Source organism: Carassius gibelio, chromosome B10 (assembly GCF_023724105.1).
Source record: "Carassius gibelio isolate Cgi1373 ecotype wild population from Czech Republic chromosome B10, carGib1.2-hapl.c, whole genome shotgun sequence".
NCBI classification, from domain to species: Eukaryota; Metazoa; Chordata; class Actinopteri; order Cypriniformes; family Cyprinidae; genus Carassius; species Carassius gibelio.
The window spans coordinates 14,166,315-14,182,211 of NC_068405.1; the positions used below are offsets into that span (position 1 = coordinate 14,166,315).

The window sequence follows — 15,897 nt, forward strand, 5'->3', positions numbered from 1 at the left end:
TTAAATTGTTTAAATGGTCTAATGAAAAGCTTTAAAAGTATCTGTTTCAAAAATATCTTTATCTAATCCATGGCTTTTAATTATCTTTTTTTTTGGAGGGGGGGGGGTATTTGTTTCTCTCTGTATTTGTTAAAAAAAATTTAGATTTAAAAATGTTTCAAAGAAAGGAGAAAAACGTCTTCTATATGCATTACAGCACAACATCTACAGTAAAGGCAAATCAATATTTACAGGTAATGATTAATAAGGTAATAATTACTTTAATATATACAAACCTCTTCATATGTCTAATGTATTATGCTCATATAGAAAATATATTGTAATTGATAAATCAATGAAAGCGTTTGTCATTTTGAACTTAACATACAGTCACATGCTGTCCTCTAATTCCACAGTCAGGACCCATTCATATAGATATAGATGTCCTATTCAAACCATGACGAATGGTTAGGAAGTAGAGTCACAGGATAAATACCACATTATGGATGGATATGCCATAAGGCCCAGTAAACATTAATGTTTATTAATGTTAAGCCTTAAACTTGATAACCTTATGACTAGTTGGCACAAATACTTATAAAATACTATCGTAAATGTTAAAAAGAGTGAAAGATCTTGCATATTAGTCAGTTCATTCCTTTGTTATGAAAATATTTTATTAAAACCAAATTCCTATCGCTGAAATATTTGGAGTTCCTATCTCCAAAAACGTAAAAATTATAAAAACATCTTGTGTTTTTTTTTTCTTTTTTCGTATGTTGTAAACATTAAGTTAAAAACATTACAGCAAAAGGGTCTTAATATCTTATTTTAGTCAATGTTTCCATTACTGAATCTCAACAGGGATATCATTGTAAAGTAAAAACCAAAAACGGCCAGTCAAAATCTACAAACATTATTCGAGTAATGTTAGCATATTTACAGCAAAATCAATTGTTTCTTTTCCTTATCTTCAGTTTTAATACAACATTCAAGCTTCATTGAGGTGGGACAATAAAATCACAAGGCAACGCTCCACGTCTGCCAGAAGATGCTTTATAAAGTCTGGTTTGGGATGAAGAACCCAGCATCATATGCATAAAGCATCCCACAACAGTTGGACTTTGATCTCTAGCCAGCAGTATTCAAGATTAGCACTGACACGTGAGAAGCTCATATGGTCTTGACATATAAAGACACCTCTATGACTCTTCTTTATGTGTTTGCTCAGCAGATTTGTTCTCTGCTATAGGTTCTGAGGCTTTAGAGTCTGCTGTGGCTGCGGTGGAAGATGCTGGAACATCTGGCTTGGCTTTAGGAAGTTCTTTAGTAGCGTTTGCACCGGGCTCGTTGGTATTTGCTGCAAGTCTCTCGTTGGGTTCCTCCCTGGTGTGACCCAGTCGATCGAGTCTATCATCTCGATCCCAGCGTGTGCTCCTCTCTCTGCTTCCTGCAGGGCGCCTCGTCCGTTCTTCACCGTCCCGTCCTCTATCTCTTTCCCGATCCCGATCCTTCTCTCCATCCGGACTTCTCCTCCAGTCCCTATGTTCTCTCTCTCGGTCCCATCCACCTTGTTTTTCCGGCTCTTCGTGCCAGCCTCCAAATCGCGCACGAGCATCCGGCCTCTCGCCACCACGACCCTCACCAAAAGGGCGCCGCCCACCGTACCAGTCCTGATCTTGATCTCTGCCCCGCCCTAACCCAGGGTGCTCGCCTCTGAACGGCCTGGCCTCGTGATCATTTGGCCCGTCTGGTCTGGGTCCACTCGGCCTCATGAAGGGAGGTCCAGGAGGGGGAAAGGGGCCCCTGATGCCATGTGGAGGGGGCGGCATGCCAAAGCCCCCGGGTGGTGGCTCACGGTGCATCATCTGAGGTGGACCCCTGGGTGGCATCATCTGTGGTGGGATGGGTGACATGCCAGGTCGAGGAGGTGGCATGGGGAAGCGCTGCATGTGTGGGAGCGGCATCCCTGGGGGCCGCTGGAGAGGCATCATTCCCGGCCTTGAACCTAAAAGACCTGGTGGAGACTGCATGCCCATCCCTGGTGGGCCTCCAGGAGGCACCTGGTTTCCTGCAGAGTTAATGAAATAACAAATAAATTACTTCAAAAGACATATAAAGAAAAAAAAACAGCATGACCCTATTAAAATAATATTCATCATATTTTGTGATTAATGACACAGACACAAATTCCCACCTGAGTTGAATCCCTCGGTTCCATCGGGGTTGATTCTTGGACCCATAACTGCTGGATCGTTCGACAGGTCTTCAACTGAGCTGCCAACTACACCTGAAAGAATGGTCAGATGGGAAATCTGAAGAAACTAAACACTGGCTTACTGGTCAAGCCTATAAAAACAAAAATAGGTAGGGTTTATATTATAAAGCCCACCCACCTGGAGGCATCCTGATCCCTGCTGCAGGTGGAGGAGGCCCAGTGGCGCCCAGAGGAGGCATGGCACCCGGGGGGAGGAATCCTGAAACAAAGAATAATGTGTTAGAAACTGGTACAATACTTCTCTGAAAACAAAACATCTATCCTGAGAACACACTTAAAAACTTTGTGCGCTAGTATTGCTGTACCTGGTGGCATCTGCATGGGGTTAAACCCTGGCCGTATGAAGGGACCTGGGGGTGGGGGAACCCCAGGTGGAAATGAGAGGGGTGGGATGTTCATGGGTCCTGGGTATCCTGGAGGTGGGACACTGACCGCTCCCATTGGCTGGACAGGAGGAACCTAAACAAGAACAAAAGTAGGAAAAATTAATAAATGGGATCAAATCTAAAAACTTTAGGAAGAGGAACCAATGTATTAGAATTTACCTGCAGAGGTAATACAGCTGGGCTCTCCTCCACTTTTCCCACCTCAGGCCTGCCGTTCTGAGATTCTTCAGCCTTCTCCAGCTCAATCTGAGAGCTTCTCCATTCTGTGCACGGACACGCAAACAATACGTTACAATGTGAGCTCAAAGCCTGGACAAATTATTAACAACTGGCTGCAATAGTTACCTGGTGCAAGAGTATCAGGGTCAAGCATCCCTCCTTCTCTAAACACATCGAGGTCCTCCATCTTTACTGTGGACCATGGTATATATGTTACACCCAACTCCACATCCCAATGCTGCTTGAATTCAGCCTTGATGCCCTTATTCAGAGCCCAGGCAATCTGGAAAATACAGTTCAATAACAAATGTGAAAAAATACCAATAATACTGTTCAAAAGATTTAAATCATTAAGATTTTAAAAAGATATTCATACTGTATGACGGTAAAGATAAGGTATTTATAAGGTCTATTTACATTGTTTTGAATTTTCTATTAATCAAAGATCCCTGAAAAACATACAAAGAATATTAAGCAGCACAACTGATTATAAATCTGATAATAATAAAATCAGAACACCAAATGCCCAAATTAAGCAGCAAATCAGCATATTAGAATGATTTTTGAAGGGTCACGTAACATCACAACAATAAATTACATTATAATTTATTTTTAATTTGTGATATTTCACAATAATACTGTTTTACGGTCTTGCCATATTACCATATGACAACTTTTAAAAGTTAAAAAGTTTTTCATTTCTTTTTTATGTTGTTTTATTTTTATCAGTCTGTGCTTAAATAATCCTCTGATACCTTAATGGCTTTCTGGTTGACTTTGTAAGGACCTCTGCTTAGTTTCTGCAGGGCTCGATAGGCATCCTGACGATGAATCATGACAATGTAGGCACAACCACGAGGAGGAATCATCTATCAAAATCAGACAAGATCAAATGAGACTTCAGCGCAAAAATCCAACATCATCTTATGTTCCCCTAATTCTCAAGAACATACATTAATTGAATCTATCTGCCCAAACTCCTCTAGTAAACAGGCAACGTCCTGTTGCTGTGTCCTTTTATCCAGCTGTCCCACCCATAGAGTAGTACTGCACACTGAAAGAGAGAGATATTCCACACTGGCATCAGAAAGAAGGTTTCTTACTGTGTTATGTGTACTTTATAGTGAGCAATTAAGCATAATCAAAGACTAGTGGTTGCAGTAGTGAAAGTGGCCTTGCTTACCACTGAGAGTGTTATTCTTTATAGGAGGAAGGCCTTTTTGTCTTCGTTCTCTTTCCTTTTCTCGGTCTCTTCTTTCCTGAGACCGCGAGCGAGGCGACTGACGCCATCGCTCTCGAGAACGAGAGCGTGACCGCCGATGCCGCATTCGTCTTGTACGGGAATTGGACCGAGACCTTCTTCTTTTAGGAGATCTGAAAAAAAAACAACACTTAACCTTGTCACGAGGACTAGTGTTCTTGTTCATAAGGACAGTGATTTATTGTACGCACCTCGACCCTGAACGTGACCGTGACCTCTTGCCATCGGGGTAAGGCCTAGCCGATGCATCTGAATTCATCATTTCCTGTGCCACAAGTTGTCAGAGATTAGCATTCAATTCTACAGCAGCTTAACAGTTAAGAATCAGTTAACTGTTCATTTCCAAAATGATTTTACCGGATGCTGATTTCCCGCCATGTGTTGACTGAAGGTGTCATTCTGAGGGGGATAAGCAGCATGTGGCTGCCCCATCTGAGGCATCATGTCTGGATAGGGCTGAGAGGTCATAACACCAAAGCCTTGGACCTGTCCATTTGAAGGTAGAACAACCTGAGCGTACAATAACAATAAAAACCTAAACGTGACTGTCGATATATTAAATTACAGGAAAAGGTCATTAAAACCAGATTTCAATGTCTCAATATAAGAGCGCTGTAGTAATCTACCTGTTGCCGCTGTGATGCGGCCATCATATGTTGTTGAAAGTGCTGCATCTGATTGGCTGGAGGAAATCCTGGGACGGTCTGCTCTGGAAATCCTCTGTGGAGGAATAACAAATTGAAAGCTCGGCAGGTGTTGCACTGTATATCAGCGTTCAAAATATGGTAAAGGAAATGCTACTTACATAGCAGGTTGGACAGATGGCGTTTCATCTTTCTTTGCCTCCTCACCTGCTTCTGGCTCATCGTCGTAGTCAAAGCGGTCCAGAATGGTCTGAAGAATAAAGAGGAAAGAGAATAGTTAGTGACTTTAGGCCAACTAGGGATGTGCTAACCTACATTTAACAAAATAAATGAGTTGGTTGGTATATTGGGTTGGTTCCGGGGTCCCCTGTTCCTGATGTATCTGACATTGTCAGTGTTGAAAATAACAACTGATCTCGGTTTCTTTCACCTTGTCGAAGGTGGCTTTCTTCTCCACAGGCTGTGGTGCGTGATGGATGTGCTGATGTGTGAGGGTGGAGGAGGCAGTCATAGCCTGGGCCTGTAGGTGGAGGTGACTCCGGTTATTGTCCACAGCTGGAGACTGAGGTTTCTCTGGTGGCTGAAAGTTCTGAAGCATCTGCTGAAGCTTTAGAAAACAGTGAACATGAATATCCTGAATGGCATACAATTATTTCATGATTTCTTTCTTATTTTTTCATGTTAAAAACATCCAAGGTGTTCAATGCTTTGTCCTTTCCAAACAACTAATATGCAGGAAACCCAGTGCATTCAGTCGACTAACCTGCTGTCCTTGAGAAGACTGAATAAACTGAGCAACAGCCGCAAAGGCATCTGTGTTCTGAAGCTGAGGCACAGCTGCTGCGAGCGAGTTTGGCATCACCACAGGAAGAGCCTCCTGTTCCCTCACCGGAGACTGAGGAGATGCTGCTGCAATAACACATTGATAATCAACTTATTATAAGACAGTGGGAAACTCTAAAATCAAACGTAAAAAGGAAAACCTTTTGAAACAAGACAAATGCCCCACAAGGTATTTGATTGATGATGCTTGCAAATCACAGTCACAAAAGTCGATACAATACAATGAACAGTATGAACTAATAATAAAAAACAAAAAACACAATTTTAATACTGAGGCTTAGAGACATCTAACACTATAATTCAAATGTTTGGAGTCTGTAAGTGTTTTTTATGTTTTTGAAAGAAGACTCTTACGCTTACCAAGGCTGCATTTATTTAATCAAACAAACAGCAAAACAGTAAGCTTGTGAAATATTACTACATTTTAAAATAACTGTTTTTGATTATATATATATATATATATATATATATATATATATATATATATATATATATATATATTCCTGTGAAGGTTAATTTTCAGCAGAAATCATTCTACTATGCTTATTGTGCTCAAGAAACATCAGACAAAAAAGTTCTGCTGCTTTTGTTTGCCAAAGCCCTGATATATTATATATTATAAAATTATTTGATTAATAAATTGTTCAAAATAACAGCATTTCTATCTATACTGTTAGTTTTGACCGATTTATGGTTTCACAGCTGAATAAAAGCATTAATTTCTCTCAAAACAAATCTTACTTACCCCAAACATTTGCTACTGTCTTGCTGCTCATACTTGCGACCAGAAAGACAAGTTTTGTATCACAAAACAAATCTCGTAACAGAGAAGAAGTGCATAAAAATATGATATTCCCAATGTTACACATTAGTGTCTTACCCCCATCAGGGCCGTTGTCCAAGCCTGTTGAGCTGCTGGATCCAGCAGCCATGTCCAAGAGAGGCTGGATTACGTCAATCTTAAACACTCCGTTCTTCTGCCACAGGTTCAGCACTCTCACGATCTTACTCTGAAGAAGGAAGAGAAACATTATCAAGCAAAATAATTTAAATCATGCAAGAGCAGTGAATAATAAGCTGTAAAAAATAAAAATAGCTGTATCGCCGGATATTCTCACCCTATCTTCTGTGGGACACAAGCAAAGATTCTCAAATGTTCCTGTGATGTTTTTGGTGAACCTAGGTCCAAACACATCTTTATCTGCTCCAAACTGATGCCGTGACTGTCTCACGATGGAATCCACCACGTATAGCCCTGGTACTTTGTACTCAGGTTTGCACTGTGCACAAAATAGCATTCAGTAAATGAACATAACCATTTAAAATTCAGACCAGATATGCACCTACCTTCTTTATGAACTTTTCTACGATTTGGACAACATGCTTGTATAACTGGAAAACACAAAAAGGAAAAAAGGATTAAATATAAGGCTTTTAAATGTGTCACTCTGCCAAAACACACACTGTATCATATTTTAACCCAACAGCATCAGCTATCAGATGGGTGATGGGTGCACTTACTGCGCTTCAACCTCAACTTACTTTAATGGCTTTTATGGCAGATTTGGTGATTGAGATCATCTTGGCCCTCGAGATGGGAGGCTTGGTGTCCATCAAGGAGAACAACTGCAATGAAGCCATACAATATTGTTAAGGCATATAATGCAAGTGAGATAGATGGGTAACCTCACACTGAAAGCTTAAAAATGCTGTCAATGCTTTTTAGAGTGAAAGCATCCTTAAGGTTTTGTTGAGATATCATTTTTACTAAAAGTATCATGATGTTGCAGTTTGGTATTAAACCATGGTTTATGGACATACTTACCATGTAAATCTCATGACAGATGAAATGCGTTAAGAATTCAATACAGCAGTATATCTCAAAGTAGCATGCTATTAGCAACTCATCCCATCGCTGTTTTTGTAAGGAATATGCTTTGAAATGTAACTTATAAACACTATATTTAAAAAAAGATATTTATGTTAAAAAATTAACCATATTGTGCTTCTTCTCCAGCAAAACGGCATTAACAAAAGGCCTTTATAATTTAAGACACCATTCGCAAACACAGATGGACCAGAACATTGTTGACAAATAAGGTTATTCAATGACTCAAGGTCTTGCAGGTTTGGAACAACTTGAGGGTGAGTAATTAATAACATAATTTTCATTTTTGGGTGAACTATCCCTTTAAGAACACTGACCAGTCCTGACATACAGACACTCGCTAAACCAATGGCAAGAATTTGGGGGAAGGACTATCAATTTGGCTGACCAATAACACAAGAGTGAGCGTGTGCAAAAACGTGATTGAAAACAATCATTATTTTTGTATCTGTTTTAATTAGGCTTTTGGTGCAGAAATTACACACTTCACCTGAAAGTTTGGAATAATGAACACTTTTTAACTTTAACACTTTGCAAATAAACAACCGCCCACATTAACATAAACTCGCATCCAGCAAGACTACTGATAAACACTGAACTACAGTAGGCGGAGGTTAGATGAAGAGAACCCATTTGCATTTCTTAAAGGCACAGGCAACAAAAACATCATTTTAAAGGGCCAGAGAAAAGATAGAAAATGGTCGTTCGCAACTATATTTCCACTGTTTTATGCGCAAAACTTCATGGGCATTAAGAAAATTATGTTTCTTTTTGAATACGGTATCATTACAATAAGTATATCATAATTTTGGACATTTGAGTGAGCCATTTGCGGCCACGATAGTTTATCTCAACTAGCAAACAATAAAGTTCCTGAAGGAATTAACTGTGACAGGTTATGGATGTTCCTTTAAAATGAACCTTTACGCTGGAGGATCTACACACTCAGATCGCAGACTGTAAACAACACGGGCACTAGTTTGTACGTCATCTTATAACTTTAGCACAGAAGTGTATTCATACATGTTAGATCAGGCGTAGAAAAATCCGAAACCAACAGTGACCAATTGCAGACCATGCTGTCTATTATCACGATAAGGCCAGTTATTATGGCGTTTAAAATACCATAATACATAGATCTAAGCATTTACAGTAACATTTACGAAAGGGCATTTTCGTATGATCAGCTAGATTCAACCTGACAGCATGCAACTGCGCATTTTAAACACTGAGGCCTTCATCTGGCTTGGTCCGTTGCAACACATTGAACGCTTGTCCTCAACAAACCGCCATTTTACAGCCGTTTCATTTTACAGAACACACACACCTCATGATTAAAAGCGTTGACGGCATCCATGGTGTCCCGTCCCTGCTTTGCAGTCAGTTTTTTCCTGTAAAATCAGAAATATGTGTGGTGCCGTCTCCAGCAGGCCGCCCCTGGCAGCAGACAGACAGCTCGGACTCGGAGTCGGAGTCGGCGCGGTGCTCGCGGTGCAGGATGGGATTGAGAGGCTGCTAGTGTGTCAAAAGGCCCCTAGATGGCGCTAGAAGAACATCACAGAATCACATTCTTATTAATGAGTGGATTTTATAACAATACAAAGGCCATCTTCCAAGTTTACAAGAAAAAGTTAACGTTTAGTTGATAACAAAAACAAATGCATTTGAAACCAAACAAATTGAAGCATATAATATTGTCAATCATTGTCATGGTAAATGCGGACACTAGGCCTATTTCAATTGTATTTTAAACAAGCCCTTTTACTATAAAAGAAAATTAATTATAGAGGAAAATTCTCCAAAACGGTCGTATTTTACTTACAATTTAAAAAAAAAAAACACACACACATTAAAAAGTCTGATATTTTGTGTAGGTACAAACATTATAGTGATTATAAATTATGTGTTCCTGTATTATAAAACATGAAAATAGGTTTAACTACACTACATATGGTTTATCAAATCCTTCGGGGTTCAATTCTGCTCATTATTATTCCAGATGCTGGAGGCTGCCTGATGTTCAGGTCGCCGTGATTTTGCCAAGTAAGAAATGTTCCTGGATCAACTTTACTGTCCAAAAATAAAGACTTAACCCAGTCCCCACCCCTAAACCTAACCTTACCCATAATTCATTCCTAAAATCAGAAGGAAATATTAGCTGATTAACAAGGGTTTAGAAGCGCCTAGTCCTGATTGTATACCTGAAACAGACATTTCCTGAAAAGTTATATCTCAATTCTAATTGGCTGATTGGAATGTTGTTCCAGGGACATGATGTTCTTGGTGAAATTACGTTCCCCGTCCACCCTCATTCATGAGCAACTGCATTCACTTAAAACTTGCTGTAGGTCTGTAACAAGAAACAGCTGATTTTCAAAGGCTTTGTGAGATGAAGATCCTTTCAAATTGAAAGGATGAAAAGATTAGGACGCCTTGAGTACGTTCATGACAAAGCATTGCACGCTCAGAGGCCTTCACTGACCTTCGGCTCTTGTAATAAAAAAATGTTCCACTGAAGTTCTTTGTTTATTCAAGTTCACTTCAGAAATGAAGCAAAGGAACTAACATTCAAAAGCTTGGGGTCAGTAAGATGTTTTTATGTTTTTAAAAGTCTCTTATGCTGCAGTTACAGTAAATACAGTAAATGTAATATTGAAATATTAATTTATATTAATTTATGTAATATAACATTTGTTTATATTTTAATACATTTAAAAATATATATTTATATGACACCAAAACGGAATTGTAACATTATTACTCATTTTTATTAATGCTTATTTTTATTATTATTAAAGATCAAAACTGTTGTGCTGCTTATGTTTTCAGAGACTGTGATACTTTTTAACGATTCCTTGAGGAATTGAACATTTAAAAAATTGCATTTATTTGAACTATAAAGTCTCAAGTTAATATTTTATTTTTACTTGTAATCAGATACAATACATTTATTCTTATTAAAATTATTAGCCTAATACTTTCAAAAACAAATCCTACTGACCCCAGACTTTTGAAAAATATAGTGCAGTCTTGCACAAGTTCATAAAACTGTAACTCCAACAGAGGGCGTCATTTAGTTAAAGACAACTCAGTAATTTGAAATATGGTCAAATTGTCCAAATGCAGCTTATCATTCATAAAATGATTCTGGGAAAAGTAAAAAAAAATCATAATATAATGGCAAACAGTTGATTTATATGATTTGTTAAAATTTCACACACTTTTCCAATTAGCTCAGTGTCAGTGTTTGATGAGCATATTATAATGATTGGATTATAAAGCTCCTCCCTTCATTTCAGTATTAACCACCCTTATTCATGTGCATAAGCCTAGTGTTAATGTTTGATGGACATGCCATGGTTCTCTAAAACAAATGGCTTTAATCCAAGAGTGAAATCATGATCTAAAACAGATTACGTAACCCTGCCTCTGACTGCTTGGACTGCTCACTGTCATTGTCTTAATGTTGGAAGGAAATGGTGAGATCCAGAGAAAGTGTCCAGCTTTACTATGGTTTATTTTGCACGCCTAAGTGACCAGTGAACTGAGAGATATTGTGTAACGCCTTGTAATTTAAACCATGATGTTTGGCATCACACTGTTGGCATTGTGTTTTGCTTCAAACTTTTTAAAGATGACATTAAATCTGATTTGGAGAAGAAAAAGGGGTTCTGAAACCAAAATGCTCTCAGTGTAAGTGGAAACAATCTACAGGGACTAAACATTGCTCAGTATGCACCTCCATGTTGCCATGATATGAGTAAGGTTGCTATCTTGTTGCACTACCTTGATTTGGTTTATAATATCCCCTCAAATGTCTAATTGTGTTGACAGCTTGGGGAATGGGTGAAAACACAATTTCCAGGTTGGGATGAGAAGAGGCTGCTATAAAACAGCCTTGCAATAGTCCACACCGGGCTCCTTTGTGAGGGATGTTTTACTTTCTTGAGATTTGTGGGCTCTGTGATTACTTATTCTTCAGTAATAGGGTTCATGACCTTCATAAAATAGTCTACACTGAAATTAATAACCCTTTAACCCTGTAAATCCTGAAATAACAGTCACAGAAATGTAGCCTATAAGTATCATATTTTAAACATGAAGATTTTCATGGACAATATGATACGGAGCTCACACAGGGAAAGTAATGTCTTAATTTTATTTAGAGGCCCAAACTAAAAAAAACAAAAAAACAAACAAAAAAAAACAAAAAAAAAAAACATGCAATTTGGTCCTGATGCTGATATTTTTATGGTCAAAAAGTAATTCTTATTTTAAAGTAAATCACTGAGATCTTTAAAATGTAATATCAGTTTTCACTCTAGGCTATCTCTCAATAATATGCCGCAAGATCTTATTTAAATTCTTAGTTTAATGACCAAAAACATTATGCAATACAATGATGATTAAGAGATGGGCAAAAACATGTTCCTCAAAAACTTGAAGTATATATATTTGATTTCAAAATTAGTTACAGTCAGTTTATGACAGGCCAAATTCAGAATAAAAAAAAATAAAAAAAATAAAAAACACTGAGCAAATGCACTATTGTTGTTCAGGAAAAAAGATAGGCTACAGTTTTTGAACACAAGGGGCATATTGTCACAATGAAAAAAATAGTCGTTGGACTATTTTTCCAACGAAATTTCCAACGAAAATGTTATTATCTATGGACACATCTCTCACTGTGTCACACTGTACAAATCCACACACATACTGTAACTACATTACAGAAACACACTCGCACGCGCACAAAAGGTGATGTCAGCGCTGCCCAGCGTCTTTAGCATTAAAGTTTAGCAACTGAAAAGCTACATGACTTTTCTTTGTAGAAAAGTGGTAACTATACTTCTTAACGTGTTAATACCGTATCCTGTTTAGGTTAACACTCAGAGTTTCGTTATTAGAGAGGCGGTGCTGCCGAACGCTGTCGACGCACAGACGCAGGTAATTTACACAAGCTATCTCTCTTTCTCGTTTTTTTATTCGCTCTCTCTCTTAACTTCAGACTGCATTAATAACTGCAATGGCTCAAGCCTCGCAGAGCCCTAAAACGACGTTTTGGAATGAGCGACAGAGAGAATAGATGAGATGCCTAAGAAATTAATCCTGAGAACGAGAGTTTTAAGGAAAAAACCTGACAAATGTCTAAAAATAAAACATCTGAGCAATGTTTTAAGATGGTGTAATATAAGCTAAGCAACTGACGACAGGCTGCTAAATTATTAGAAGATAATGCATAGAAAAGTGTATTTGATTCCGCATTAGGTATGCGCTGACACTGCACCCGACTCTTATATATTGTTTTCATTTGGCATTTTTTGATGACAGAGACTGTAAAGGGTGATCCTAAATGAGCTTGACTTGAACTTCCATCGCCCGAGCAATTGCAACTCCCACGTGCCACTTCTCTAACGAACTATAGTTATTTCTTACTATTATTCATTGTGTCAGGTAACGCATATGTATGTCTGGATCCCTGCATGCATTGATATTATATAGTATATCTGAGTATATGCTCATACACACTGACAGTCAGAGCCCATAAAACCCCAGAGCCTAAGTGCTGGGCAACACCTGAAGGCAAAACACAATTAAGAAAACAACCACTGGCAAACCTAGCTGTCTGAAAAAAATAAATCATGAATCATATTTAACACATAATATTAATGAAGGAAAGATCTGTATAATTGGATCATACCAAAGATAGACTTTAATCATACTTAATGTTGCCTGATATTCCAGCAAAATATCTAAACATCCTTAAAAAAAGACAAAAGAAAAAAGTAGAAAAATTACATAAACTACTTTTTAGTATAGGACATAAACACACACACACACACACACATATATATAGTGGTAGTGTATATTTATGCATGTCTAAAATGGGTCAAAATTATTGGACCAAAATGACATGCAACAGTCCAAAAGGGTCACAAAAACATATGTGAGTTCACCTTGAACCATATGCAGTTTCTGGCTGTTAATTATTGATTTGAATGTTAATAATTCAAGTGGACTTTGTAAATCAGAGTTTGAACTTGGTGGTTCAAATGAATAGAGCTCTGGAATGAGCAAGAGTTGGTCTTTCACTCATGCATGAACAATTAAGGTAAGAGTCAGTCAGTAACAATTTAGTTGTGTTAGTTTAGTACATTAATCATTTCAGTGTAGTATAAAGCAGTATATGAAATTCATGTACAGATGATTTCAGTGTAAAAAATATTTTTTGTGAGTGCAAAGGAGGTATAATTAAATATTATATATTAATATTTATTTGCATTTTTCTTTTTTTTTTTTTTGCTCAGATACAATGAAGTCACTTTCCAACCAGGCACACTTCATTGTTGGGTTATTTTTGGCATTTTCTGTTTTCACTCGGAGCTGCAGCGGAGGTAAAATTTTACTGTACCCTGTCGATGGAAGCCACTGGGTCAATATGAAGGTCCTGATAGAAGAGCTGCACTCCAGGGGCCACAGCATCACCGTGATCCGACCCAAATCCAGCTGGTACATCACAGAAAAGTCCCCTCTCTACACTTCCATCACAATCGCAGATGAAATAAGCGAATCTGATAACTTTTTTGATGAGTATTTATCTAAAGTGATAGAGATAGAAAGAGGCGATGCTTCTGGACTGTCATTCTTGAAGCTCCAGGTTGATTTGTTCTCCATGTTATCAAAAGCACACTATATTATGTGTAAAATGGTATCGGCTGTTTTGGAAGATAAGATGCTTGTGAAAAGACTTCAGGATGAGCGGTACGACCTGGTGCTCACCGATCCTGCATTAGCAGGTGGCGTGATTGTAGCGCATTATCTAAAACTCCCTCTTGTTCTCAATGTACGCTGGATCACAGCCGGTGAAGGACATTTTGCTATAGCACCATCTCCAGTGTCTTATGTACCTTTACCAGGCTCTGGCCATACAGATAAAATGAGTTTCACCCAAAGGGTTAAAAATGTTTTATTTCAGAGCTTTACTTTCTTCCAGGACAGATTCGTGGTTGGTCCACACTATGATGCGCTAATAGATAAGTATTTGGATTACCAAACGGACATTGTTAGCCTCATTCAAGCTGCTGATATTTGGCTCATGAGGACTGATTTTGTCTTTGAGTTCCCAAGACCAACCATGCCAAATGTTGTTTACATGGGTGGGTTTCAATGCAAACCCTCCAAGCCTCTTCCTGCAGATCTGGAAGCATTTGTGCAGAGCTCAGGAGAACACGGCTTTATTATTATGTCATTGGGAACACTTGTTAAAAGTATCCCTGCCGACATGGCTAACGGTATTGCAGCCGCCTTTGCTAGTTTACCTCAGAAAGTCATCTGGAGACATCTTGGAGATCGGCCATCCACTGTTGGCAACAACACCCTTATCGTGGACTGGATACCACAGAACGACCTCCTGGGACATTCCAAGATCAAAGCGTTTGTAGCCCACGGAGGAACCAATGGAGTGCAGGAAGCCATATACCACGGGGTCCCGATCCTGGGCGTCCCTTTGTTCTTCGACCAGTTTGACAACTTAATACGCATCCAGGAGAAAGGAGCGGGGAAGATACTTAAGTTGTCAGAGTTCAGCGGTCATAATTTTGGAAAAGCCCTACGGGAATTGCTCAGTAACACCTCTTACAGGACGAACATGCAGAGACTCTCTAGTCTTCACAGGGACCAGCCGATGAGGCCTTTGGACTCGGCTGTTTTCTGGATCGAGTTTGTGATGAGGAATAAAGGAGCGACTCACCTGCGCTCGGAGTTCTACAAGATGCCGTGGTACTCATACCATTCTGTGGATGTGTTGTTGGTTCTCTTCACTGTTGTTGTTGTGTTTGTGTTTTCTGCAGTTGCAATAATCCGATATGTATGTTATAAAACATGCTGTAAGCGAAAAATAAAAAATGAATGATGCTATCCAGATTTTTATACTCAGATTTGCATGCAAAAACAAAATAACTGGGGAATAGGTAAATAATTTACTCAAATGCTTTGATAATTTCAACAATAAATACTTTTCTTTTTTAAAAGGTGTGTTTTCTTTTTATTAATAACTGGCTTTAATTATAAATTAAACAACAACTAATACAAAAAATTTGGAAACATATTTAATACATTAATATTTATAAAATATTACTGACAAACTGCTTAATGTGTTAATTTTAAACTAAAAGTTGTTATATTTATGCATTTAGCAGACGCTTTTATCCAAAGCGACTTACAGTGCATTCAGGCTAACAATTTTTACCTATCATGTGTTCCCGGGAAATCGAACCCCCAACCTTGTTATATGAACAACTAGTAACGAAACTTCACTGTATGCTGTATGTGTTTAAATCCCTAAAAATAATTACTCAAAACTCATTTGTTCTGGAATCAGACTACACTGATCGCCCTGC

At 38.4% G+C, this 15,897-nt stretch overlaps 2 protein-coding genes across 5 annotated transcripts; one reads left to right on the plus strand and one right to left on the minus strand.

The window, feature by feature from the left end:
• Window positions 1-634: 634 nt before the first annotated feature.
• On the minus strand, window positions 635-9,018 carry LOC127966411 (SR-related and CTD-associated factor 4). Of its 3 annotated transcripts, none has more exons than XM_052567356.1 (20): window positions 8,826-9,018; window positions 7,153-7,236; window positions 6,958-7,002; window positions 6,729-6,890; window positions 6,491-6,620; window positions 5,531-5,673; window positions 5,198-5,374; window positions 4,929-5,017; window positions 4,750-4,843; window positions 4,481-4,633; window positions 4,315-4,388; window positions 4,046-4,236; window positions 3,816-3,916; window positions 3,618-3,731; window positions 2,989-3,145; window positions 2,803-2,906; window positions 2,563-2,716; window positions 2,376-2,456; window positions 2,177-2,269; window positions 635-2,050 (listed from the first exon to the last, which is right to left on the minus strand). In XM_052567356.1, the coding sequence occupies exons 1-20, from the start codon at window positions 8,853-8,855 to the stop codon at window positions 1,182-1,184; spliced, it is 3,045 nt and encodes a 1,014-aa protein (XP_052423316.1). In that variant the 5' UTR covers window positions 8,856-9,018; the 3' UTR covers window positions 635-1,181. The 3 variants fall into 3 exon arrangements, with proteins under 3 accessions (XP_052423316.1, XP_052423317.1, XP_052423315.1); XM_052567357.1 differs by having other exon boundaries at window positions 4,481-4,609; window positions 5,531-5,676; window positions 8,826-9,017; XM_052567355.1 differs by having other exon boundaries at window positions 5,531-5,676; window positions 8,826-9,016.
• A 3,259-nt stretch (window positions 9,019-12,277) lies between these two features.
• Window positions 12,278-15,528, plus strand: ugt5d1 (UDP glucuronosyltransferase 5 family, polypeptide D1). 2 transcript variants are annotated; one of them, XM_052567359.1, is made up of 2 exons: window positions 12,278-12,445; window positions 13,807-15,528. In XM_052567359.1, the coding sequence occupies exon 2, from the start codon at window positions 13,812-13,814 to the stop codon at window positions 15,408-15,410; it is 1,599 nt and encodes a 532-aa protein (XP_052423319.1). In that variant the 5' UTR covers window positions 12,278-12,445; window positions 13,807-13,811; the 3' UTR covers window positions 15,411-15,528. The 2 variants fall into 2 exon arrangements, with proteins under 2 accessions (XP_052423319.1, XP_052423318.1); XM_052567358.1 differs by lacking the exon at window positions 12,278-12,445 and adding an exon at window positions 13,520-13,610.
• The last annotated feature ends 369 nt before the right edge of the window (window positions 15,529-15,897 follow it).

Bases quoted from the DNA above. Each gene is read 5' to 3' on its own strand.
- LOC127966411 (XM_052567355.1), bottom strand. From the start codon at position 8,855: ATGGATGCCGTCAACGCTTTTAATCATGAG. The intron at 3,917-4,045 runs GTAAGCAAGGCC...TCTCTCTTTCAG, and splicing joins AAAGAATAACACTCTCAGTG to TGTGCAGTACTACTCTATGG. The intron at 2,457-2,562 runs GTACAGCAATAC...TCTTTGTTTCAG, and splicing joins CCCCATGCAGATGCCACCAG to GATTCCTCCCCCCGGGTGCC.
- ugt5d1 (XM_052567359.1), top strand. From the start codon at position 13,812: ATGAAGTCACTTTCCAACCAGGCACACTTCATTGTTGGGTTATTTTTG.